This window comes from Anomaloglossus baeobatrachus, chromosome 9, assembly GCF_048569485.1.
Source record: "Anomaloglossus baeobatrachus isolate aAnoBae1 chromosome 9, aAnoBae1.hap1, whole genome shotgun sequence".
NCBI classification, from domain to species: Eukaryota; Metazoa; Chordata; class Amphibia; order Anura; family Aromobatidae; genus Anomaloglossus; species Anomaloglossus baeobatrachus.
This window is the reverse complement of record NC_134361.1, coordinates 18,420,964-18,447,145: the sequence shown is the minus strand read 5'-3', so window position 1 is coordinate 18,447,145 and position 26,182 is coordinate 18,420,964. Positions and strand designations below refer to the sequence as shown.

The window sequence follows — 26,182 nt, the reverse complement described above, 5'->3', positions numbered from 1 at the left end:
CCTTGCGCATACACAATGCAATGTTTGGGTGTGGCGTGATTGGATCATGCGACATGATCATGTAATGCTTTATCCCAGACGGACTCTCATCTCTCCATCTTCATGGTGGTAAGCATGCTAAAATTGCTAACCCCTTTCATTTTGTATACTTCTTTTTTCCTCTTGATTTAATCAAGTTCAGTGTGTATACCAGGAAAACCCGATAGGTGATGCCCTTCTTATGTCTATGTAGCGCCCCATAGCCACTCAGGGCACTACAAGGAACTGCATCCTCTAGGGGATGCAGGACCTACCCCCTGGGACCTGGAGTATTAGTGCCGATACCACCAAAGCACAACCAAAATCATAGTTCTCCACTCCACACTGGGCACATGGGAATAATCTGTAAGGGGATGGTCACCTGGAGATAGGAACGAGTCTTCTGATTAGCCAGCCTAGTGGGAGGGGTCAGACAGTTAGAAGGGAGTTTAGTAGCACACAGTGAGGTGTGCGGATGTGTCTGAGCTGGGTCCATGCAACGGTGACCCCGGGGGCACAGGAGAGAGGTCGCCAGGGCGGGTACAGACAAATATCGCTGGGACCGGAGCACGCACGGGGCACAGGGCCCTAGATCAGGCGCAAGTTTTATACAGTCTGATAAACACCTGCACGGTGGACTACCTTTAAGGACTTCACCGAACCAAATAATCCGGGGTCATCAGCAGTAAACTAGGATCGGGGTTTGGACACTTACCTCCCAACAGGGTCCGCACTGCCCGCTATACGGAGAAGGAGACTGTACCCCAAAAGGGACAGTCGGGCCCCAAATGCTTCAGGCTATGGGACCCAAACAACAGAGAGTGCCGGGGACAGAGCAACCTGGGTCACTACATTGGCACTGATACTCCTTGGGACCTGAACCAGTGGTCCAAAGGTGAGTAGAGACTGTTCATTTCAACTCTATGTGGTCTCAGTTATTGCCCCACACATCTCCCAGGCACGGCCCTACCTGCGGAGGGCCCAACACCATTGCTGCAACCACCAGCAGCACTGGGATTACCCACATTCAGCAGCGGCGGTTCTCCACCTTTAACCGGAACCCGCAGGTGACGTCACAAAAAAATTAACTCTATTTCCCCTGTAAATACTCCCTTTACAAAAGAAGCCCCAGGGCACGGGACCGGGCAACGGCCACCAGAGTGACATTCCCCTCTGCAAATCGCCCGGGACCGAGTACCCCCTTCCCTGGGCGACACATCTAAAGCTGCTGTCACACACAGCGACAACGACAACGACGTCGCTGCTACGTCACAATTTTCTGTGACGTTGCAGCGACGTCCCGTCGCTGTGTGTGACATCCAGCAACGAGCTGGCCCCTGCTGTGAGGTCGCCGGTCGTTGCTGAATGTCCAGCTTCATTTTTTGGTCGTCACTCTCCCGCTGTGACACACACATCGCTGTGTATGACAGCGAGGGAGCGACGAAATGAAGCGAGCAGGGAGCAGGAGCCGGCATCTGGCAGCTGCGGTAAGCTGTAACCAGGGTAAACATCGGGTAACCAAGGGAAGACCTTTCCCTGGTTACCCGATATTTACCTTAGTTACCAGCCTCCGCTCTTGCTGCCAGCGCCGGCTCCTGCTCTGTGCACATGTGGCTGCAGTACACATTGGGTAATTAACCCGATGTATACTGTAGCAAGGAGAGCAATGAGCCAGCGCTAAGCAGTGTGTGCGGCTCCCTGCTCTCTGCACTGTGACATGTAGCTGCAGCACACATCGGGTTAATTAACCCGATGTATACTGTAGCAAGGAGAGCAATGAGCCAGCGCTAAGCAGTGTGCGCGGCTCCCTGCTCTCTGCACTGTGACATGTAGCTGCAGTACACATCGGGTTAATTAACCCGATGTGTACTGTACCTAGGAGAGCAAGGAGCCAGCGCTAAGCGCGGCTCCCTGCTCTCTGCACATGTAGCGACGTTATGATCGCTGCTGCGTTGCTGTGTTTGACAGCTAAGCAGCGATCATAACAGCGACTTACAAGGTCGCTGTTACGTCACAGAAAATGGTGACGTAACAGCGACGTCGTTGTCGCTGTCGCTTAGTGTGAACCCAGCTTAAGCCTTTAGTTCTGCTGGGACAATCATCACTGATAGGCGCACACGCCTCTCCCCAGAAAATGCAGACAGACTTACTCTGATTAAATTCAATAAGGACTGGATTTCACCTCAGTTTCTAATCCCTCCAGATGAGAGGAAGACAAACTAATGTCCACCCCTTCCCATATAAAGTCGTTTCTTTCCTGCGTCAACCATGACTCAGTCCATAGGGCTAATTTTTGTAAACACTCTGCATATTGTGCAGTGGTGGGCAAACTAGGACAGTTCTACTCCAGCATTACTACTATTTGTCATTGGAGGCCCTTGTCATGGGGACTTCCTGCGTCAACCATGACTCAGGCCATAGGGCTAATGTTTTAAACAATGCACGTCCATGTGACAACCGCATCCATTCCGTTCTGTATATGTCGCGGGCGGAGAGGGGTTTTTGGGGAACGCCGCTCGCCTGGGGGAATCTCTCTGGCGCTCGGGTTCGGTGCTTCTGCTCCTCGGTGGCTCGAGCACGGGGCCGGACCCGGGGCTCGAGCAGCGCCTCCTCGCCCACGAGTGAAAGGGGAAGGTTTGGTGGTGGGAGGCTGGTTGTGACGCCACCCATGGGGTTGTAGTGATGGTGAGCACCACTGCTGCTGATGACAGGGGTTCCCGGGAGCGATGGCAGAGAGCAGCTGAGGTGTTGGCCCCTCCGTGGGTAGGGGCAGTTGGTCCCGGGGCCCCGGTGGGGGGATGGATGTTGGTGAGTAGGGGATAGGTGCAGGTGCCGATGCGGGAAGGCAGCGTGGATGCGGGGCAGCGGTGCAGCGCTGTGCCGGATGGCACTGGTGTACTCAGTCAGATAGTCAATGACAGAGTCTCTGGTAAACCAAACGGCTGGATGGACGGGGCCCACAGTCGGCTGTGGCTTTTTCACTCTCCCCGGACGGGTTGGTGGCGGCTGTCTTTCCCTGCACCTGTGTGTATGTGTTTAACCCCTATGGATTCCCACGGGTGGTCCGCTCCCCGGCTTGTACGTGTCGGGACAGCCCGTTTTGCCCGCAGGCGCTGGCCCTTGGATCTCTGGCCGTTGGCGGTGGCTCATATCCGGACGGGTTAGGCTGTTGCCTTCCAATGGGACTTGGGTGGGAATTAACCCCTGAGGTCCAGACCGCAATCAGCGAATTTGACCGTTAAGGCGGCTACCGAGCCCAGTCGGGGTCTGAGTACCCTGCCTTGGTGCTTAGCTTCCCTCCGTTCCCCGGTTCGGTACCGGTGGGCCATCGCCCGACCCCGGTCCTACGGTTCCGCGGACGTCCACTAACTCCTGCAGACGGCCAGCACCGTCTGCCGACCTTGCTGACTGTGCCTGGGCTCCGACCCAGACACACACAGTCTCTCCACTTCAACCTCCAACTCCACTTCACTCCAACTCCAAAACTCAACTAAAACTAAACTGACACTTTTCCCGCCTCCAGGCCTGTGAACTCCTCGGTGGGTGGGGCCAACCGCCTGGCTCCGCCCCACCTGGTGTGGACATCAGACTCTGGAGGAGGCAACAAGGGTTTTTGTTTGACGGATGGTCCCTACCAGGGAAGGGGGGTGTGTATGTGTGTGATGGTGTTCTGTGACCCCTGGGGTCCAGGGCGCCACATATACGGTCCGTTTTACAGTCGTGTGCCGTCTGTTGTTTTTTTTAGCGGACCGCGCCCCCCCCTTCCCCCCCCCAAAAAAAAAAAAAAAAGGAAGGAGGGTTACATACAGTCAAAGCTAGAAAGATAGATAGCTGGATAGACAGATAGCTGATATAATGTCCCACTCCCCTACATTTTGAAATTTTACACCCTTTGGTGTTTTTTGTGTGGGACTAAAGGGTGTTTAGCCTTGTATTTAGCCAAAAAAATAAATAATTAAAATAAAACGATATGGTGTTCCCCCCATTTTTTGTAGCCAGCTCGGGTAAAGCAGAAGGCTGCAGCCTGCAGACCACGACTGGCAGCTTCACCTTGGCTGGTAATCCAAAACAGAGGGCACCCCAAGCTGTTATTTTAAAGTAAATAAATAATTTAAAGCAAAAACGTGGGGTCCCCCCCAAATAAGATCACCAGCCAAGGTAAAGCGGACAGCTGTGGTCTGGTATTCTCAGACTAAGGAGGTCCATGGTTATTGGACCCTCCCCAGCCTAAAAATAGCAGGCTGCAGCTGCCCCAGAAGTAGCGCATCAATTAGGTGCGCCAATCCTGGCGCTTCGCCGCCAGCTCATCCCGTTGCCCTAGTCCGGTGGCAAACGGGGTAATATATGGAGTTAATACCAGTTGTGTAATGTCACCTAGCATCAAGCCCTGGCATTAGTGATTTCATGTATCAGATATCCAACATCACCAACCCAGTCAGTAATAAAAAAAAAAATACACAATAAAAAAATGTAATTGAAAAAACACTCCCCAAAACATTCCCTCTTTCACAAATTTATTGAAAAGAAAAACAACTCCAAATCCGGCGTTATCCAATAAGGGGGTCCCACGAAGATCAATACTCACTGTCCCAGTCAGCGTAGAACAGAATGTTCCCCATTGGCTTGGAGACAAGAAAAAGAGGAAAAGCGAACAAGGTCCTAATAATCAATGATTTTTTATTATTCAAGGAACAAGTATAAATATAAATACAACGTATATAAATTAGGTGGTGAACACTTACTCAATCAGCATACATATAGTAGTTGGTTATTATAGCCTGTATAGTTTACAAATATATAGTAGCAATAATAAAAATAATTCTAGTTTATATTCCACATAATTAATGGTATAACAATATATGTATAGGCTATATGGGTTTCTTTATAATTAGTGACACAACAATTAATAGCAAGTCAAATATGTCATGTGAGCAGTATGAACTGTTGGTAATTAATCACTATCGCAATATAAATAAACTGCACTCACGCTCCACTGACAGAGGTGCAAGACAATTGCCTATTTGCACAGCCGATTACAGATTAAGGCACCATAGTGAGAAACACACGCCGTTCATGCACATGAATAACATGGAAGCTAACAATCAGTGTAGTTTATTTATATTGCGATAGTGACAAAAATGCTCTGTTTATAGCTGGCTGTATGTGAGCGGAGAATGACCACACAAAAAAATAGGTATACACTAACAATGTCACATGGAGTTTTGCTCAAAACTTACTGATTGTCATGTGGCATCAGACGCTGTTCACACTCCAGATTCTGACACTCCATTCTATAGATTCTCTGGTGTTTCTGAGTTACACAGACAGGCTCTGGCATCGACAAGCTGTGTGCTCATTTATGGTCAGGTCAGCAAGAGTTAACTTTTACTAGCCTTAAGGTTACCTGCTGGATCAGATGCAAATACATTTGAACATTGTGGTGCTGGGACTGTTGCAGAGGAAAGCCCGCCAGCTCCAGCCGCTACGTGTAGCACAGTGATGCGGTGAGGACGTTGCTGATGTCATCACACTGCTGCCGGCTACAGAGCTGCATAGATGGTGAGGACTCGGCAGGCACAGGTAAATGCTCCATTAAGGAGCTGAAGATGAAATGTGTTTGTTGTGGCAATGCCATGTTGGATCATGTAGGTTGCTTGGCTGTTTTTGTTCTTCTCAGCTGGGGGTGACCCCACTAGACAGGCCAGTGGGAGACAATAGAGCTATGAGCTTCTGGAGACTTCCCCATAGAGAGCCACATACTCAAAAGTGGGTGTGAACCCTTCCCCCTCCGGGCTGGATCCACGGACACTGGAGAATACACTCTTGGTCGATCAGTTAATTGTGTTGAGTGTGTGCTGAGGATCAAGCAGCTGGGATCTTCGCTGAGGCAAGACCCTGGGGCCCGTGTGTGGATTTATGGAAGCTGTCACGTGGGGTTGATGGGTCCCTCATCTGTCGGATGCATTGACTTCTTCCAAGCATTACTTCTTCGTGTTCTCTGGCGTCGGATTGCCGGGTGGCACCTCTGAACTTTGATGACTCATTGTGGACTCTAAAGAACAATATTAATATTGGATGTTCTATGCTCCCTGCCTCAATAAACTTGTTGGATTGTTCATCGGCCTGGTGTCCCTGCCTTCTGCTCTGTCGCATTCCCCAACACAGTGGTTTCATATTCCATGAGAATTAGCTTTACCTTCTAAGGGACAATATGGGGCAGTTTTGGACATTATGAGGCAATGGAGGACATTATAGGGCAATTGGGGGGATTGTGAAAGGTGACAAAGTATAGCAAGGGGTGAGGGGGACTTTATGCATAGAGGCAGTAAGGGGATATATTATGAAAAGAAGTTTGTGGGGGAACATTATGCAAAGGGGAAGTTTGGGGGGCTATTTTGGAGAGGGGCAGTATGTGGGGGGATATTATGGGGAAGTCAGTGTGGGGAGATATTATTGCTGCATGGTTCTGCGGGTGAAAATTGTTCTGCAAAATCATGCATCTGTTTACTGTTAAAGACATCAATTAAGTAACTTGTTAATCACCTGCCTTGTATCTAGTGCCAGGCACTGTGTCCTCCTCCTCCCTCAGCCGGTTATACCACTACTGGTGCCTATTTTCAACTTATTGGACTAATAATACTATTTAGCTCTGCCTCAGACTTTTGACAAACGCAGCTCTGCTTTAATGTTGGTTAATTCTGCATTGACATTGTGTCAACAATTTTTTTGGGTTCTGCTAAGGATCTTGTCCCTAAGGCTGTGTGCGCATGTTGCATTTTTTCCTGCATTTTGGCTGCGTTTAAAACTGCAGCATGTCATTGTCAAAATGCTTCACCAGCAAAGTCTATGAGAAGTCGGCAAATTCCATGCGCACGTTGCTTTTTATTCTAGGCAGTGTTTTGTTTGTCAAATATTTGACAAAATCGTTGCGTTTAAAAAAGCAGCATGTCACATCTTTTGTGCATTTTGGTTGCATTTTGCACAAACTGAAATCAATGAGGGGTGTCAAAACGCAACCAAAATATTTAGCTGTGTGCTTGCACTGCATTTTTATTGTGTTCTGCATGCTCTTTTGACAAACAAAATGCAGGTCCTTCGGTCCCTCTCTCTTTCTGTCGGTGTTGGTCTCTCCCTCTCTCTTTCATACTCACCGATCACCGGCGTGGCGCTGCACGGCTGTCACACTGCTCCCGCGGCTTCTCCTGCTTCTGAAAATGCCGGCTGGTCATTAGGCCATCTATTCACTGCTTACCCCGCCCACCGGCGCCTATGATTGGTTGGACAAGCCCCCACGCTGAGTGACAGCTGTCAGACTACAACCAATCACAGCCGCTGGTGGGCGGGTCTACATCATGCAGTAAAATAAATAAGTAATTAAAAAAACAAAACGACATGTGGTCCCCCCCAAATGATACCCAGCCAAGATAAAGCCACACAGCTGGGGGCTGGTATTATCAGACTGGGGAGGCCTATTGTTTTTTAGGCTGCCCCCCAGCCTAAAAATATCAGCCAGCAGCCACCTGTAATTGCCGTGTCCATTAGATGCGACAGCTCCGGAATCTTACCCGGCTCTTCCCAAGTTGCCCTGGTGTGTGTCAATCGGTGTAATGAGTTAATGGCAGCCCATAGCTGCCACTAAGTCCTAGGTTAATCATGGCAGGCGTCTATGAGACACCTTCCATGATTAACCTGTAAGATAAAGAAAATAAACACATACACCCAAAAAATCCTTTATTTGGAATAAAAAACAAAAAACCCCACCCTCTTTCACCAATTTATTAATCCCCAAACACCCCTCCAGGTCCGGCATAATCCACATGAGGTCCCACGACGCTTCCAGCTCTGAGTCCTTCACCTGTGATCGCAAATCAGGCTGCCACACAGAGAGAGCAACGTGATGACAGTGAACTTGGGTGAAGCTCTGACGTCACTTCTACGGACCCCTGTGTCCTGGCACTGACCTCAGAGGTTCATCTGAGTTCATGACAACACACAGAGACAGAGCAGCGGGATGACAATGAAGTCGGGTGAAGTTCATCTGAGCTCATTCTCATCGCACGACTCTGTCTGCTGTCAGCGGGCATGTAGCAGAGCTGAATCGCTGTGGGGACCGCACTGTGAAAAATGCATCCAAAACTCATGTAAAACGCATGCATTTTGGATGCATTTTTTTGGTCAAACGCAGTGTTTACAGTTGTCAAATTCTGCCAGAGGGTGCATTTTTTTTTGTCAAATCAAGAACGCAGTGTGCGGACATAGCCTAAAATGAGTTTGTGGTGTATTTTTAATACTGAATATCATTGTTGTGAAAATAATGCAGCATTGCAGTTCCAGCATAATATGGGATTTCTGTAAACCTCATGCCCACTGTGGTTTTTTTTTTCAGTGCTATATCATCTTAGTGTCATGCAGGTTATGGGGAAGTACCATGCATATGGTGACAGGTAAGAGAAACTGTGCTGGTAGTGGATTATCAACGATACTGTCCAAGCGTGCAACACAGTAACGGTTGTTTTATTCAGGAACAAATATAATCAGCTTCATAAATCAGCAATCTTTCTATGTGTTCCTGTCTGGAGCTCTGCAGCAAGCATCCTCTCATATAGAGCACAGGAAGGAAGAATACAGAATACAGTCACATGCGACATTACCTGTGACTTCCTTTCTTTTTTTTGTTCTATCTTTATTAACAACACACAAACATAGCAACTAAACACTAATTGACAGGAATGGAGTTGTTGCACTAAACATCTGTCAACACCCCCACTCAACAATTTCACGTTCCACTAAATCGCGCAAGTGGTGATGTTTTACATCATTTTGCTTAGTCCTTGTGTGACGCCCTGGCCGGGCCAGGTAGTCACAAATAGGGCCCCGCATTACACCTGTCCCTCATAAGTAACATACAGCCAAACATTTAAACCCTAGTCACCCCCCTCAGGGCTTGATGGACACACCAGGGGGCGGAACCAGGCGGTTGGAAGACGCCCACCGAGGAGTTCAGACAGCCTGGGGTGGAAAAGTAAAGAGAACAAGTCTAGAGTTCAAGTTGGAGAGGTGTGTGGGCTGGTGTGTGGGCTGAAGCTGTGTGCAGCTTCAGCAGAGGAAAAATACCAATTTGAGCAGGTGCCGGGGTAGGAGCCCTGGTACCTTTGGCTAGGAGGCAGACGGCGGTCTCCGTCTGCAGGAGTTGGGAAGACGGCTCGGTGGAACCAAGTTGTATCGGGACATGGTTGTAGCCCGCCGGTACCGACCCAGGGAACAGACTCGGAAACCGGAGCACAAAGGGGGGTACTCAGACCCTGAAGCTAGGTCCAGAAGCTTCTTTGGGCTAGCTAATAAACTGATTGCAGCCAGGACTAGAGGTCCCGTCCCAACCAAAGTCCCGACTGAAGACAACAGCCCAACGAGGGGGGATAAACGGCCACCGCCACGGCTCAGAGATCCCACGGGCCAGCGTCTGCAGGCAAAGGGCTCCTTAGGCGACCACAAGCCGGGTGCGGACTCCTGAACTTGCAAGCACAGGCAGTCCACCATCCAACACAGGTGCGGGAGAAAGACAGAGACCACCAGACGGGTGGAGGACCAGACTGCAGCCGGCTACGGGCACCGACCACCATCACCTTGGTTTACCAGAGACTCGTGTGTTTACTAATAGTGAGTACAACAGCACCCTCCGGTCGCCCATCTCCCTGCACCGCCAAACATCCCCCCAAAGGGTCCCGAGGCCACCATCCTTACCCACGGAGGGGTTAACAACTTGCTGGGCAACATCTCCCCCGGGTGCCCCGTAACTGCAGCGGTGGTGTCTACCTTCACCACATCCCGTGGGTGGCGTCACGAACTTAACACGGCTCCGACCATACATCTACGTCCCCAAACCACAACCCCCCCTTTCAGTTGAAGTGACCGCGAGACCCCCGGGTCCGGAGACCCTCGAGCAACCCACTGAAGGTCCGGATCCGAGCGGCTCGGCTGCAGAGCACGGGGCGGTACACTTGCACTAATCTTTTCACTGCTGGCGAGTTTAATGCATTCTTGGTTGTCTTCGTAGATGACAGTTGGCCGAGATAGTGGCTTGCCGAAATCTTCCAAAAGTTGTTTCAACTAAATTACTTCTTGACTAGCATGAGCAGCAGATATATGTTCTGCTTCTGTAGAAGATTATCTGACTGACTTGTTTTCTACTGGACCAAGAAATCAAAGTTTCTCCTAAGTTGAACAAGCAGCCACTTGTTTTCAGATCACTTGACCCTGGAATTGCTGACTCCGGTCTTCCTCCCGTCTCCTTCCACCATTCCCATTCTTATCTAAAATGACTACGCAGACACCGAATATCTTTGGATAATTCTGGCCATAGCAGCCATTTATTAACATAAATACATAACCAATAAAATTGCAATATGGTAAGGTCCTTGAAGCTACAACCCTGGTAATTCCCATAAACCGAACCATAAAACCAACTTGCTCCCAGCCGTTACCCACACTGGCTCAGGCGCACCAAACTGTAAGGGTTAATCCTTCGTTAACCCCAACACACCCACAGGGGCCCCGATATCCCCGTCGGGATTCCCCTCCAAATCACCAGGTGACCAGCAATTGTGCCAATGAGGGGATCCACACCCGTATGGATTCCCCGAACAATTTTAAACCAACTTCAAGGACCCACCAATAACACGCCATTCAGCCACTACGACCCGAGAAACACCCCCCCCCCCCACCCCCCCCGTCTCCCATATGATGCACACCCAGACATACCATAAATATCAGGGAGGGCGGGCGGGACTCTTCCTTCAGCCAGGGGAGCGGGAAAGTGCCGCTCCTCCCCTTTGGCCATCCAATCCTTTCAAAACGGGCTCGCTCCCCCTCCCCCCACCCATGACACCCTGACCTCCCCACCAATCAGGGGTCATGCAGGCCTCCGCAAATGCCCCGGGGGGGGAGGGGGGGGGCAATGCTCCGTCTTCTCTTGACCCTGGAATTGCTGACTCCGGTCTTCCTCCCGTCTCCTTCCACCATTCCCATTCTTATCTAAAATGACTACGCAGACACCGAATATCTTTGGATAATTCTGGCCATAGCAGCCATTTATTAACATAAATACATAACCAATAAAATTGCAATATGGTAAGGTCCTTGAAGCTACAACCCTGGTGATTCCCATAAACCGAACCATAAAACCAACTTGCTCCCAGCCGTTACCCACACTGGCTCAGGCGCACCAAACTGTAAGGGTTAATCCTTCGTTAACCCCAACACACCCACAGGGGCCCCGATATCCCCGTCGGGATTCCCCTCCAAATCACCAGGTGACCAGCAATTGTGCCAATGAGGGGATCCACACCCGTATGGATTCCCCGAACAATTTTAAACCAACTTCAAGGACCCACCAATAACACGCCACAACGAAGGCACCTTGATAACCTTCAAGTGCCTGAGACCCCCCTCAACCTCAGGGCCCTTTCAATACCTCCCTGCAGGCCGAGGGCCCACAAATCGATCCCTACCGCATTTAAGTGTACCCCGTCCGCCAACCAAAATTCCTCTTCCGTCCTTTCCAACTCCACATGCCGGATACAAACACCTCCATTCCGACTAACAAACTTTGAAATCGCCCTATTAACCTTTGCCCGCGCCTTGTTCAGCCTATCAACAGACCGCGCTTTCCGCCAACTCCTTCTCGCCACCATCTCTGACCAAACCACCGTAATCCCTGGAAAGGACACCCATAGCCGCAACAAGTCGTGCTTGATGTCTTTTATTAGGATTCTGAAAGGCCTTTCCCCTATATCGTTCCCCCCAAAGTGTAAGACCAACACTTCAGGAGGCCTGTCTAATCGGGCATGTTTATGCACCTCTTGTAACACCCTGCTCCACCCTAACCCCCGAACCCCGAGCCATCGTACGAGAGCCACGTCCCTGGCGAAGCCTAACTGTCTCCCGTTCCTTCTCGCATCCGCTCGCCGGGCTCCCCAATACACGTAGGAATGGCCCAGGATCCAGACCAGCGGGGGGGAGGGAAGGGGTGTTTCTGCAATACAAAAGCACAAACAAACAACCATTTTAGTGCCTGATACCCTCAAACGAAACACCCACACCCCGGCCGCCCCCCCCCCCCCCATTCACCGTAAGAGTCCCCACTCAGTTTCCGACCACCGCCTGGGGGCGGACGTATAACTTAAAACGCCCCGACTTCCACCTACCAATCTGTTTAACCGCGTCTTCAGACAAACCGCACATGGATGCCTCTGTTGCCGCCCCTATGCGAAAAGAATGCGATCCGAAAGACTTAGGATCTAACCCCAACGACTTCAAACACGCCCTGAAAACACTCACAAACTGATATCGTGATAAGAAAGACCCGTCGTCATGACATAACAGCGGGCCGTCCACCTTTTTACGAATCTGTTCAAAATTCTTGAAACACCTCAACGGGCACATATCCGATCCCCTAACCGCTCCCAAACACACTCGCTTCCCTGCCCCCCGTTGATCAGTTTTAGATTTACTTATCCACAATTCAATTCCCCTGTCCACCGCCATAATGTCACCACGACTCAAACCCCCAGGGGACAACTTACTGGGAGATACCAATTCCCCCACCCGCAAGGCTCCAAAAAACGCCAATGAAAACGCCAACCTAAACAAATGTTCCTCAAACGAAGATGTACAGACCTCCCCCAACACCCCACACAGCCGTTCCAATAATCCGAATGACACTGGTCGTCTACCATCCCGTATCTTTCGTCCTCTGCGAAAACCCTTCAACGCCTGGACAACCAAAAAACACTTAGTTAAATCTCGTAACCCTCGTAACCGGAAACCAAATGCTAACCCTGCCATGAAACGATTTGCCTTCGCAACCGACCACCCTGCTACCGCCGCTTCCCCCAACTTTTCCAACAATATTCCCAACTGATCCTCTTCAGAAAAATCCCCACCCTGCAACCATTGCTCCCAAAGCCCCCATGCTGCCTGATATGCTGTCCACGTGTTACCCGACAAGGACGCCCGAATTAGCGGTCCCGCTGCCCGAAGACCACGTTCCAAAGGTGTGCTGGGCATTCCAACCCGCTGGACTCTGCCTCTGGTGCGCAAACCCGGAACCGATCCCACTGAAAACGAGAGAGGGAATCAGCTATTAGGTTCTGAACACCTGGCACATGAGCCGCCGTAATACATGCGTTAATTTGCAGACAAACCAATACCAATTCCCGTAACACCCGAACCACTGGAGGAGAGGACGCCGAAAACTGATTAATCGCCAGCACCACCCCCATGTTGTCACAGTTAAAACGAATCTTCTTGTTTGCCAACTGGCCTCTCCAAAGATGAAGTGCCACCATTATTGGAAAAATTTCCAATAGCGCCACATTCTTTGTCAAGCCTGCAGCCGTCCAGTTGTCCGGCCACCGACCCACACACCACTGACCCTGGAAGAAAGCTCCGAAACCTGAACTGCCCGCCGCATCCGTAAACAACTCCAAGTCAAAATTGTCCACTGCATCCTCCATGATCAGGGAACGACCGTTGTAGTGTTCCAAAAACTGTCCCCAAACTGCTAAGTCCGCTTTGTGTTCTGCTGATAACCGAACGTAATGGTGCGGAGCAAGCACCCCCGCCGTTGCCCTGGCAAGTTGTCGCGAAAAAATCCGGCCCATTGGCATCACCCGACAAGCAAAGTTAAGTTTTCCCAGTAGGGACTGCACTTCCCTTAATTGCAGTTTCTTCACCCGCCGTGCCCTTGCCACCTCGTCCCTCATGGCCGCAACCTTGTCCTCAGGAAGCCGGACTTCCCAGGCCACTGAATCGATTACAATGCCCAGAAAACTTAAACTAGTAGTCGGTCCCACCGTTTTTTCAGACGCCAAGGGGACCCCAAATCGGTCCGCAACCCACTCCATAGTTGCCAAGATCCCGGCACACTGCGCCGAATCGGCAGGACCTACACACAAAAAATCATCGAGGTAATGTACCAATGCTGACAAGCCCGAAACGTCCCGAACAACCCATTCCAAAAAGCAACTAAACGTTTCGAAAAATGCGCATGAGATTGAGCACCCCATGGGCAAACAGCGATCTACAAAATACGCCCCCTCCCAAAAGCAACCCAACAACCGGACACAATCTGCATGCACTGGCAAAAGCCGAAAAGCTGATTCAATATCCGTCTTAGCCATAAGTGCCCCCTTTCCACATTTTTTGTACCCATCTTGTGGCCTCATCAAATGACGTATAAACCACTGAACACAGTTCAGCCGGTATCCCGTCATTTACCGACCTACCTCTTGGGTAAGACAGATGGTGAATCAGCCGGAATTTTCCCGGCTCCTTTTTTGGCACCACCCCCAGCGGCGAGACCACCAGATCAGGAAAAGGAGGGGCCTGGAACGGCCCCGCCATCCTCCCCAAAGCCACTTCCTTGCCTAATTTTTCGGCCACAACCACCGAATGCTGGTAAGCTGACAAAAGGTTCTTAGTCGCCGCCGGCACATTAAAATTGGGAGCCGGAATTCTGAAACCCTCCCCAAATCCCAACCGCAAAACTTCAGCTTTCTCCCTATCAGGGTACCTATTTAGGTACGGAAGCATCGCGGCTAAGCTCACCGGCGTCAGACCCTTGGGTATGAGTGGTGCCGGGCTTGGATTTGCCTTTCTTAAAGCACTTTGCCGCTCCATGTGAGGTCCCATTACAATGGGTACAGAGGTGCTTAAAACGGCAGGTGGCCCCGAACTTGCATTGCCCCTCATTGAATTGCCAACACACGCCGGGCTTTTGCGATCCCCCTTGACCTTGTTGACTACCGGCACCCTGCATTCCGGACTGGCCGGCAGACCCGGCCCCGCCCTGAAAGGGCTGGCCATACCTCGACGGCGCCATAACCCGTAGCCACAACCCGATGTCCTTTTGGTCCCATCTAATAGAAGGTCGAACAGCCTTCCGCTGACGAAACTGTTCGTCATACCTAAGCCATGTCTGTCCCCCATACACCCTGTAAGCCTCACCAATAGAGTCCATATAGCAAAACAAATGTGAACAGTTCTCCGGCGCCTTTTCGCCTATCACACTCGCCAAAATAGCAAAAGCCTGTAACCAATTAGTGAACGTCTGAGGGATCAAGCGCCATCGCCGCTTCTTCTCCTCTTCTTTCTTGCTATCATCCTTTTTACCTTTGTCCAAATTAAATTTTGCCAACGGCAGCAGGGAGAAGATCTCTACGTATTCATCCTTCCAGATCTTCTCCCTCACCTCTGTCTTAAGATGGGAACCCAAGGGACCCTCAAAACAGACGAAAACCTCGCCCCGCGCCCGATCATCTAAATGAAGCCTATCCTCCTTATTCTTTTCCGTCTGAACCGACACCGACACCGGGGAAGAAATACCTGCAACCGGCGTTTCACTAATGCCCAAGGGAGGTGGATTAATCCAAGCCCCCACTGGCCCTGAGTGTTCCCGTGCCCCCCCAATCCGCTCCAGCAACGTACGCACACAACCTATAAGCTCTCCCACCTCCCCCCTTCCTGACACATATCCTCCACCCCCCGTGGGTATCCCCTGCCTAAACCCTGGGTGACCTACATCCCCCCTTGCGTTCTGTACCTGACAATACTGGGCAGACAAACAAGACATAGAACCATACTCACCGGGCTGCACGAGGGTAGAGGCCCCGTCAGCCGGACTACCAGACTCCTGACGTCCCTCCGTCTGCTCTGTAGACTCCCGGCTCCGCACCTCCGCTTCGCCGCCGTTGGCCTCTGCTGCTGCAGGGCCGGAAGATCCCTCCAGGAGCTGATCCTGTGGCTGATGTCCGCCCCCCCAGCCGGCTGCAACAGGGGGCTGTCTGCGGTCCTCTGGATCCTGCCGACGCTGCTCCCACATCCCACTCCACGGGGCCGCCCCGTCATTCGGGGCCTCTGCTGATGAGGGCCCTGCGCGCCAGGCCCGGTGCACTACCGATCCCAGCCGTCTTGATCCGCCCCCTCCGCTGGGGCCCGCCCCCTCATCCGACCTCCACCGCAGACAGGGCTCAGGGCGCTCGGCAGGCACATCACCAGAGCGCCCCGCCGCAGCTCCGACATCCACCGTTGACACAGTGGGAGCAGGCCCCGCCCCCAACTCCAGCAGAGGCCTGCTCTCCACCGCTGGACCCGGCCGCACTCTTGAATTCCTCCCAGACCGGGGCCTGCTGGACTTTTTTGCACATGGCGCCCGGCCTGGAGGGTCCCCGGAGGGGCTTCTAGTGCGTCGCTGGGCCCGGGGAGTCACCTCAGGGGATAACCGCTCCGGCGGTCTGGATCTACGGAGGCGCCGCTCACGTGGGGGGGGAGCCCCCACCGCCTCCCGACTCCCTCCGATGAGTCCCTGCACAGACGCCTGCAGCCAGCCTGGAGGATGGTCGCCTGCCGCCGCTCTCAGCCGCTCCAGGATTTGTTCCACCGACTCCATTGCCGCAGGTAAGGTGGTTCCGACTCTTCCTTCAGCCAGGGGAGCGGGAAAGTGCCGCTCCTCCCCTTTGGCCATCCAATCCTTTCAAAACGGGCTCGCTCCCCCTCCCCCCACCCATGACACCCTGACCTCCCCACCAATCAGGGGTCATGCAGGCCTCCGCAAATGCCCCGGGGGGGGAGGGGGGGGGCAATGCTCCGTCCTCTCTTGAATCTCCAGTCCAATCGGCATCCACATAACCTCTGAAAGTCAGATCTCCTGATGCTGATATCTTAAGATTTAGCCTTTGAGTTTCTTTAAGATATTGAATAATTCTCTTAATTGCATTCCAGTCTTTTTTGTGTGGTTTGCTTGACTGGCTCTGAAATCTGCACGAGTAGTGGTTGCTATGTACAGAAGTGCCCCCACTGCTTGTCTGTAACTCTCATTGCTGGGTAGCAGATCTTCGCCTTCCAGATTTGGATAGGACGGATCCATTGGTGTTGACGCACCTTTGGCTTCTGACATTCTAAACTGGTTTAGGACTGCGGAAATTTTTAGAATTTTGGTTGAGAAGAAAATTCTCATCGTCCTCTTTCTGGATTTGGATTCCAAAATAATATGTCACATTTCCAAGGTCCTTTGTCTCAAAGTGTTGATTAAGAATTTCACCTAGCTTTGCAATTTCCTTTTCAGCTTGATGAGATATGATTACATCGTCTACATATAGAAGAACATACATCCACTTCTCCACTACACTTTTCGTGTACAAATATGGATCAGCTTGAGAGCTCTTAAATCCTTTATCAATCAAAACTTTGTTCATTTAGGAGTGCTTAAGACCATAGAGAGATTTTTGCATTTTGTAGACAAGGTGCTCTTCACCCCCTTTTAGTATATCCTTTGTGTTAGCTCATACACAACTCTATGTTTATCATGTAGGAAGGCTGTTTTGATGTTGAAATGTCTCACTGTCATCTGTTGAACTGCAGCTACGGACATTAAAGTTCTGAATGTGGTCTGCATCGCAACTGGAGAAAATGTAGCATCATAATCTTAATTGTATTTTTGTGAGTACCCCTTTGCGACCAATCTTGCCTTAAACCGGTGAACTTTACCTTTGGAGTTTTTTTTTTCCTTGTTGTAACTCAGTAAGCTCCTATATTTGGAATTTGTGAAGGGACTCCATCTCTTCATTAGCGGCATTAATCCACTTCTGCTTCTTGTGGACAGGCGGTTTTTGTATCTCTTGCCATGACTGTGGCTCTGGCTTATGAAGTATGACCATATTAGAAAGGCGCTTAGCTGGGATACCTTTGTTTGGCCTTTTTGATCTCCTGACTGGAGGTTGATTTGGTTCTTCTGTGTCTTCCTTGGTGGCTTCAGAGCTTATCCAGAATTCAGTGTTTTCCTTTTTGGGGTCTGGATTTGGTGATTGAGATTCCTGTTCTTGCTTCTTAGGGTGGCTTTATACGCTACGATATCGCTAAAGCGATCTTGTTGGGGTCACAGAATTTGTGACGCACATCCGGCTACTTTAGCGATGTCGTTGTGTGTGACACCTATGAACAATTTTGAATCGTCACAAAAACGTTCAAAAATCGCTCCTTGGTGACATGCCCCCCTCTTCCCAATTATCATTGCTGCTTCAGTAACGATGTTGGTTGTCGTTTCATGCGGCAGCATACATCGCTGTGTGTGACGCCGCTGGAACGACAAACATCTCCTTACCTGCGTCCACCGTAAAAGGAGGAAGGAAGGAGGTGGGCGGGATGTTCCGGACGCTCATCTCCTCCCCTCCTTTTCTATTGGGCGGCAGTTCAGTGACGCTGCTGTGACGTCGCTGAGACGCTAAACGAACCGCCCCCTTAGAAAGGAGGCGGATGGCCAGTCACAGCGACGTCGCTGTACAGGTATGTGCGTGTGACGCTGCCATAGCGATAATTTTCGCTACGGCAGCGATCACCACGTATTGGCCGTACGACGGGGGCGGGTGCTATTGCGCTCAACATCGCCAGCAAATGCTAGTGATGTCACAGTGTGTAAAGCACCCCTTAGGCTAAATAACTGGTGTAACTTCATGGAATTTGAGTGATACAGAGTTCTCATCAATCACTACATCTCTGCTAACGGTTACTGTGTTGGTCTCCGGATTCTGTATCCTTTTTGAATTTCGCTATAGCCCACCAGCACCTTTTGCATTGCATGTGATTCCCACTTGGAACGTTTTTCTTTGGGAACCTACACAAACTTTTTGCTTTCAAATATCCTGAGGTGCTTCAGGTTAGGCTCCTCGCAGTTCCATAGCTCATATGGAGTTTTATTTATGTTTTTTCCTGGCAGTCTGTTTTGGAGATAGCAGATGACTTCTCCCCAATACATTGTAGGTAGATTTGCATCAAAGAACATACTTCTTCCACTCTCACAGACAGTACGGCTCTCTCTCTCTGTAACGCCATTCTGTTCTAGATTGTATGAAATTATAGTCTGGAACATAATTCCATTCTTTTTCAAAATGGTTTGCACCTTACCACTTGTATATTCAGTTCCATTATCTGCACGCAGGGCTTTTGGCATTCTTCCAAATTTGTTAAAGGGAACCTGTCACCGCTTTTTTGGCCTATAAGCTGTGGCCACCACCACCGGGCTCTTATATCCAGCATTCTAAGACTAAAGCGGGCTTTACACGCTGCGACATCGCTAATGCGGAGTCGTTGGGGTAACGGATTTTGTGACGCACATCCGGCCGCATTAGCTATGCCGTTGCGTGTGACATCGATAAGCGATTTTGCATCGTTGCAAAACCGTGCAAAATCGCTAATCGGCGACATGGGGGTCCATTCCCAATTATCGTTACTGCAGCAGTAACGAGGTTGTTCGTCGCTCCTGCGGCAGCACACATCGCTGCGTGTGACGCCGCGGGAGCGAGGAAGCTCTCCCTACCAGCCTCCCGGCCGCTATGAGGAAGGAAGGAAGTGGGCGGGATGTTACGTCCCGCTCATCTCCGCCCCTCCGCTGCTATTGGGCGGCGGTTCAGTGACGTTTCAGTGACGTCGCTGTGACGTCGCACGGACCGCCCCCTTAGAAAGGAGGCGGTTCGCCGGTCACAGCGACGTCGCCGGACAGGTAAGTATGTGTGACGGCTGTGGGCGATGTTGTGCGGCACGGGCAGCGATATGCCCGTGTCGCGCAACAGATGGGGGCGGGTACCCACACTAGCGATATCGGGACCGATATCGCAGTGTGTAAAGTAGCCTTAAGACCGCACTTTGCGTTTCCACCTGCGTTTCAGGTGCTTTTTAGGTCCGTTTTGAGAAGCACCTTTTTCATGCCAAAAGGCATGTGTTTTGATTTTACAGCAAAGTCTATGGATATTTGGGATTTCTAAACCACACTTTGCGTTTCTAAACGCTGCGTTGAATTTGCATATTTTGTGGCAAAAACCATGCGTTCAAAGAAGCAGCATGTCAATTGTTTTTGCCATTTTGGGTGCGTTTTACTAACATTGAAGTCAATGAGAAATGGCAAAAACCAAGATTCCTTCAAATTCCTGCATTTTACCTGCTTTTTCAGTGCAGAAAACATGCGTTTTGGACATTAAAATAATGATTTCATATGTCCCTTTACACACACACACACAGTCCGACAATTAAATTAAAAAAAATTATAATTTATTGCTATTTTTGCAATAAATAGTATATTACCGCTATAATTGTATTCAATATTTCTATTTTCTTTATTATTTCTAAAAATCTATATGTTTTCCTTTTTTTTCTCTTTTTTCATTCTGTTTGACTGTTTAAACTTTATTTAGCAGTGTCACGATGTTCAAAACGCATCTGTGAAAACGCAGGTGAAAAAGCATGCAAAAAGCGCTGAAAACGCATCTAAAACGCGGTAAATACGCATGCGTTTTCAGCGCTAAATTTCTGAAAAAGGCAACTTTGGTCAAATCAATTAAGCACAAAACGTGCGTTTAGAACTGCAAGTAGGGGAACGCAAAGTGGGGTCTTAGCCTAACATGCCGTATATAAGAGCCCAGGCCGGAGGTATAACATAAAAAACACTTTATAATATGTACCTAACTGTCGCGCGGTTGGCCATATGGTCAAGGTGCATTATTTTAACAACCCAAAAAACGCTACATGTAGCGTTCCCTCCGCCCGGCGCAGCGTCAAAATAATGACTCAGCGTCGTCCAGCGGATGCAACGCAGACACTTGTGTTACAGTGCGTCGTCAATACAAGTCTATGGAGAATAGCGCAGTGCGTTAATGGACTGCGCTATTCACCATAGCGGCGGATTGCGCTGAACACAAGTGTGAAAGCAGCCTTACTCTTTGGGTTGCTCTGGGCCCAGCTCATAACCTGTTGGCAGTGGATTATCAACGACACTCTCCAAGTGTACAACACAGTAATAGTTGTTTTATTCAGGAACAAACAGAACAAATATAGTAAGCTTAATAAATCAGCAATCATTTCTATGTGTCCCTGTCTGGAGCTCTGCAGCAAGCGTCCTCTCATATAGAGCACAGGAAGGAAGAATACAGAATACAGTCACATGCGACATTACCTGTGACTTCCTTTCTTTTTTTTGTTCTATCTTTATTAACAGCACACATACCTAGCAACTAAACACTCAGACAAGAATAGACATAGGAATGGAGTTGTACTAAACATATGCCAACACTCTGTGTCTAGTTAAGGGAGAGAAGGTAACCCCTGACCAAATCTTCCTCTGGCTTCCCTGACAACCCTAGACAGGTTATTCACCTATGCGCCGAGCAGGATACCTGGCCCTGGATGACCCTGAACTGGGCCCTAAGTAGGGAGCGCATGGGATGAGCGCTCAGTCAACCCCACTAAGCTCTACAGACACAAAGAGCACACACAGGCGGAAGTAAATTAATTATGTATCTCCAAGAAGACTCAGGGAAAAGAATTGCAACAAACAACAATGTTTCTTCAGATGAATACAAGCTGACTACTTGCATCCAAGACCTGTATGGGGATATAACTCTATCCCCAGCAAACACCAAGGGGAAATGTGAGTATTTAAAGGGAACCTGTCACCAGATTTTTCCCTATTAAACTAAAAGAATCCCATTCTGCAGCTCCTGGGCTGCGTTCTATGAAACTGCACCTTGGCCCTGACTCCCCTTCCAGACCCCCAAAATAACTTTATAAAACCTGGCCGTTAGGTATGCTAATTACCTGTGTTGACCAGATGGGCGGGCTCCTTTATCCCCCTCCTGCCGCTGATCGCCAGCCTCCTTTCTTGATTGACGGGATGACGCCTCCGTCATCCTCCTCGTCACATTTTCAAATCTCTTGCCTGTGCAGTTAGGTCGGCTCGCGCAGGCGCAGTTCGCTCTGCCATATCACGGGAAGAGCAGAAAACATAGCTGCCCTTGCTCGCGCCAATGAGCTAAATGCGCAGTCGCGAGATTATAGGCGGGTACTAGGATGACGCTGGTGAGGTCATGCACAGCGCCGCCCATAATCTCGAGTCTGCGCAAATACATCACCGGCGTGCCAGAGGGATAGTTTCTGCTCAGTCCCGCAATAGTGGCCTCTGTTAACTGCGCCTGCGCGAGACTTCGGCATCAGCGTGGAGGCTGACGGTGCTGTCGTCATCCATGCAAATCAAGACTGGGGGACATGAAGGAAAGCGATCCAGCTGAGTGACCAGGTGATTTATTCAGTGCAGTACAGACATGGCATAGTCGTGGTTAACGCGTTTCTGGCTTAACGCCCTTAATCATAACCATCATCATGGTTATGATTAAGGGCGTTAAGCCAGAAACGCGTTAACCACGACTATGCCATGTCTGTACTGCACTGAATAAATCACCTGGTCACTCAGCTGGATCACTTTCCTTCATTTTCTCATTGCTGCGGCCAGGGCAGGGCCGGATCCGTGTCTGAGGTGCGGTGAGGTCAGACATGGGTGAGCTAGATTCCATTACAAGACTGGGGGACGGTAAACAGCGGCAGGAGGGGGGACAGAAGGCGAAATAAAGCCCGCCCATCTGGCCTACCAAACTAATTTGCATATGAAAAGGTAATATTTTATAAAGTTGGTTTGGAGGTCTGAAAAGGGGGCAGCAACAAGGTGCACCTTCCTAGAATGCAGCCCAGGAGCTGCAGAAGGGGATATTTTTGGTTTAATAGGGAAAAATCTGGTGACAGGTTCCCTTAAAGGACACAAGGGGAAGTGATGTTGATTGGCAGCTGAAAGATGAGGATACACATTTATTGCAGTAAAAAACACATAGACTTTATCAATAATAATTTGTCAGAGCTAAGTGACAGGAAGCTTCCAAAAGAAAGGAGTTATGATTAAAAAAATAACACGAATAGCTCTGTAATTATCACTGTTGTTTTGCAGCTCTGGGTTCAAATCCCAACAAGGATCTGCAAGAAGTTTGTATGTTCTCGCGGGTTTCCTCCGAGTTCTCTACTTACCTCCAACACTACAAAAACGGATAGGTAATTAAGATTGTGACCCCAGAATTGGCACCTCTTGAGGCCTGTATTACTAACCTCTCGCCAGCTGCCACAACTCTTTGCTATTCATCTACCCAACCTAGGGATGGGCTCCCACTACTCCAACCCGACCATTAGATGGTCACCTATTTTGGCCTGGAGTACCCACCAAGCTCTGCTACATATAACACCAACATTTTCATGTACATTCCCCATATTCAACAAAAAGGTAAAACATTAATATTCTGATAATATATTTAAAGCCCCCTTCTACATAGTAACGTAACGCTTGCCGCCGGAGGTCGTAAAGTGGCTAGCTGAAGTGGACCCACTGTTCCCTTTAGTGGGAAGGGCTTGACTAAGCACCCACCGCAAGGCGGATGCCAGGTGCCACTCCCAGGGCAGTGGCCGGGACTGTGGCAACTGTCCCCCAGGGCAGAGATGGACAGAGGTGCAGATAGGCTGAGTCTGTATTGGAGACAGGGACCACCAGGATATCTGAGGCAGACAGCACTGCCAGGATGGACAATCAAAGCCACTAGCAAGGACAGGAACCACTGGGGTAGCTGAGACAGATGGCACTGCTGGGGTTGACAGACAGTCACTAGTACCAACAGTGAAGGACGGACAGGTAGAAGGTACTAACAGGACAGGATGGACAGGAACTAGGTACGAACAGGGCAGGACAGACTGGAACCAGATGCCAAAAGGGTAGGATGGACTTGAACTAGGTGCCAACAGGACAGGATGGACAGGAACCAGGTATAGGCAGGACAGGATGGACAGGAACCAGGTATAGGCAGGACAGGATGGACAGGAACCAGGTATAGGCAGGACAGGATGGACAAGGGGACCTGAACTAGCTGTCTAGGGCAACAAAACTACTAACTAACTTGAACATGAGCATTGACCAGGCACTTCCCCTAGTGGGAGAGTGCATTAAGTATCCTGTGCCTATCAGTGATAGGCTGAGAGGCACTTCCAGGGAATGACCATTTAAGAGAAGAGCAGTAGCGTGTGCACATGCCCTAGGAACAGTCACACAGGCCCCGGGTGGGGGAAGTAGGAAGCAGCAATGTGGAGGAGCGTGGGGATACCGTGTAGCATGGTGAGAGCCAGCTGCGTCGGTGTGTAAGCGCGCGTCCATGTGGAGAGGGGAGTGAGGGGTACAGGGACACCAGCACTACAATACATAGGAGTTGTATAAATGAGGCAAAAAGTAGCACAGCGAGGGGGCGATCCTGTCAGGTGGCCATAGATTGCCAGGAGGAAGCCGACAGTTCCACGTTGATTCTCGCCCTGACCTAGTTTATAAAGTTACTGCAATTGCCAAATTTATTTTTATAACTTTCCACAGTAATTCCAGCTCCACCCTGTGAAGTCTTCAAGGCATTGAGAGGCAGGAAGGAGCGGAGATCCCCGAATCAATCAATGCAAATTCATATTTTTATATTCCAGTCTGAAATCTGCAGATTAAGATTAATTTTCCTATCAGAGTAAATCTAACAACCGTCCAATCAGAGCCCGGCCCTGCTCTTATATACAGCGCCTCTCATTTATTGTCTTCACCCTGTTTATTTTTCTGCTTCTTCCTGGTGATCTCAGGATGGAGAAGATGCTCGTCCTCTCCCTGACACTTCTGGCCGTGTCCCGGGTCTATTCTGGTGAGTGTGTAAGGGGCGGCTTATTATGTTCTTATCTGTTATATCACTTGATTATATATATATATATATATATATATATATATATATATATATATATATATATATATATATATATATATATATATATAGATATATATATATATATATATATATATCACTTCATTATATGCTGCATTGTTTTGTATCACAGTCACTATTTTTTTTTAACTGAAACATTTTTTTAAGCAAATAAAACATTAGAAAATACATAAAACGTACAGATAACATCAATAGAAAGGAATACTGTCTTCTCTCACAGGCTACGCCACATGTTTGTTTGTTAGATTTGTAAATACTTATTGAAAAATGAGTTGCAAAATTGAACGATCCTCTCATCCAATCCAATGTAATGTGTCATACATTGTCATCTTCTCACATGGCGTCTTATAAACGATACTCATGTTGGACGTAGGACCTCTCTCTCCTTGTCTCCTGCCATATGGCAGGGAGTTTGTTTATGCAGACCATGTGGACCCCACCACCATTTTGTATATCACAGGGGGCACACCCTGCTACAATTCTTTCCTGATATCACATTATTGAGCTGAAACATTTATATTAACCTGCACATTGCTAACATAATGATAAAAGATTTCCAAAGAAGTCTGACTCTCCGTTCCTTGTATAGGGAAGCCACCACAGAATCAATTTTTATCCCCTTCTGACATTGTTCTTACCAATACGTCCTGGCACCAATACCTGGTTTACTAACCACAGTATCACTGGGCTTGATTGACCAGCAAGCTCTCCTGACCTAAACCCCATAGAGAATCTATGAGAGACACTAGAGCCAACAATGCAGACGAGCTGAAGGCTGCTATATAGTAGTATGTAGCCCCCATATAGTAATAAGCAACCCCATATAGAATTATGCACCCCCATATAGTATGTGCCCCATATAGTATTATGCAGCCTACATATAGTATTATGCAGACCCCATATAGTATTATGTGCCCCAATATAGTATTATGCACCCCGTATAATAGTATGTAGCCCCATATAGTATTATGCAACTTCAAATAGTATTATGTGCCCCATATAGTATTACGAAATTGACACACCCCCTGGCGCCTGGGGTTTACTTGTTACCGGGCCAGCTCTGTTCTGGGACATCACGGAAGCAGGGCCCAACTCCATTACCCTGGCGGTGTCGCCTTTAATAATAAAGATGATGGTGGGGGAGTATTTACAGGGGAGATGTCGTGACGCCACCTGTGGCAAGATAGGTGCCGCCGCTGCTGTTCAGTTTCCCATGGGGTCGGTGGTGATGCAGCAGAGTTGGAATTGCTTTCCACTAGTAGAGCTGGGCCCCAGGGCTGTAGGGAGTAGTAGTCTGTAATGGCGGGGCGCAGGGAATAACCGGACGACACAGGAATGCAGTCACAAGGTCTTTACTCACAGTTAAGAGTTCCAGGTTAGCACGTCCAGACAAATTCTGCCCTTGGGGTGCTGAGTCCTACTGTGATGGGCTCTAGCCAAACTCGGATAGTTCGGAGGCACAACCCGGTAAACCCTTCTGTGTTCCTTTCCTGGTTGTCTTCCTGCAT

The 26,182-nt window shown here is 49.4% G+C and overlaps 2 protein-coding genes across 4 annotated transcripts in view; both read left to right on the top strand.

Annotated features, from left to right (window-relative positions):
- LOC142250862 (BOLA class I histocompatibility antigen, alpha chain BL3-7-like) overlaps window positions 1-26,182 on the top strand; it is a 343,542-nt gene that overhangs the window by 90,364 nt on the left and 226,996 nt on the right. The window lies entirely within an intron of this gene.
- The window catches only part of LOC142250864 (class I histocompatibility antigen, Gogo-B*0101 alpha chain-like), a 39,308-nt gene continuing 37,466 nt past the window's right edge, over window positions 24,341-26,182 (top strand). For both annotated transcript variants that reach the window (XM_075323140.1, XM_075323141.1), the window contains exon 1: window positions 24,341-24,596. In XM_075323140.1, coding sequence (XP_075179255.1) covers window positions 24,539-24,596 — 58 coding nt within the window. In that variant the 5' untranslated portion in view covers window positions 24,341-24,538. The remainder of the gene's footprint in view (window positions 24,597-26,182) is intronic.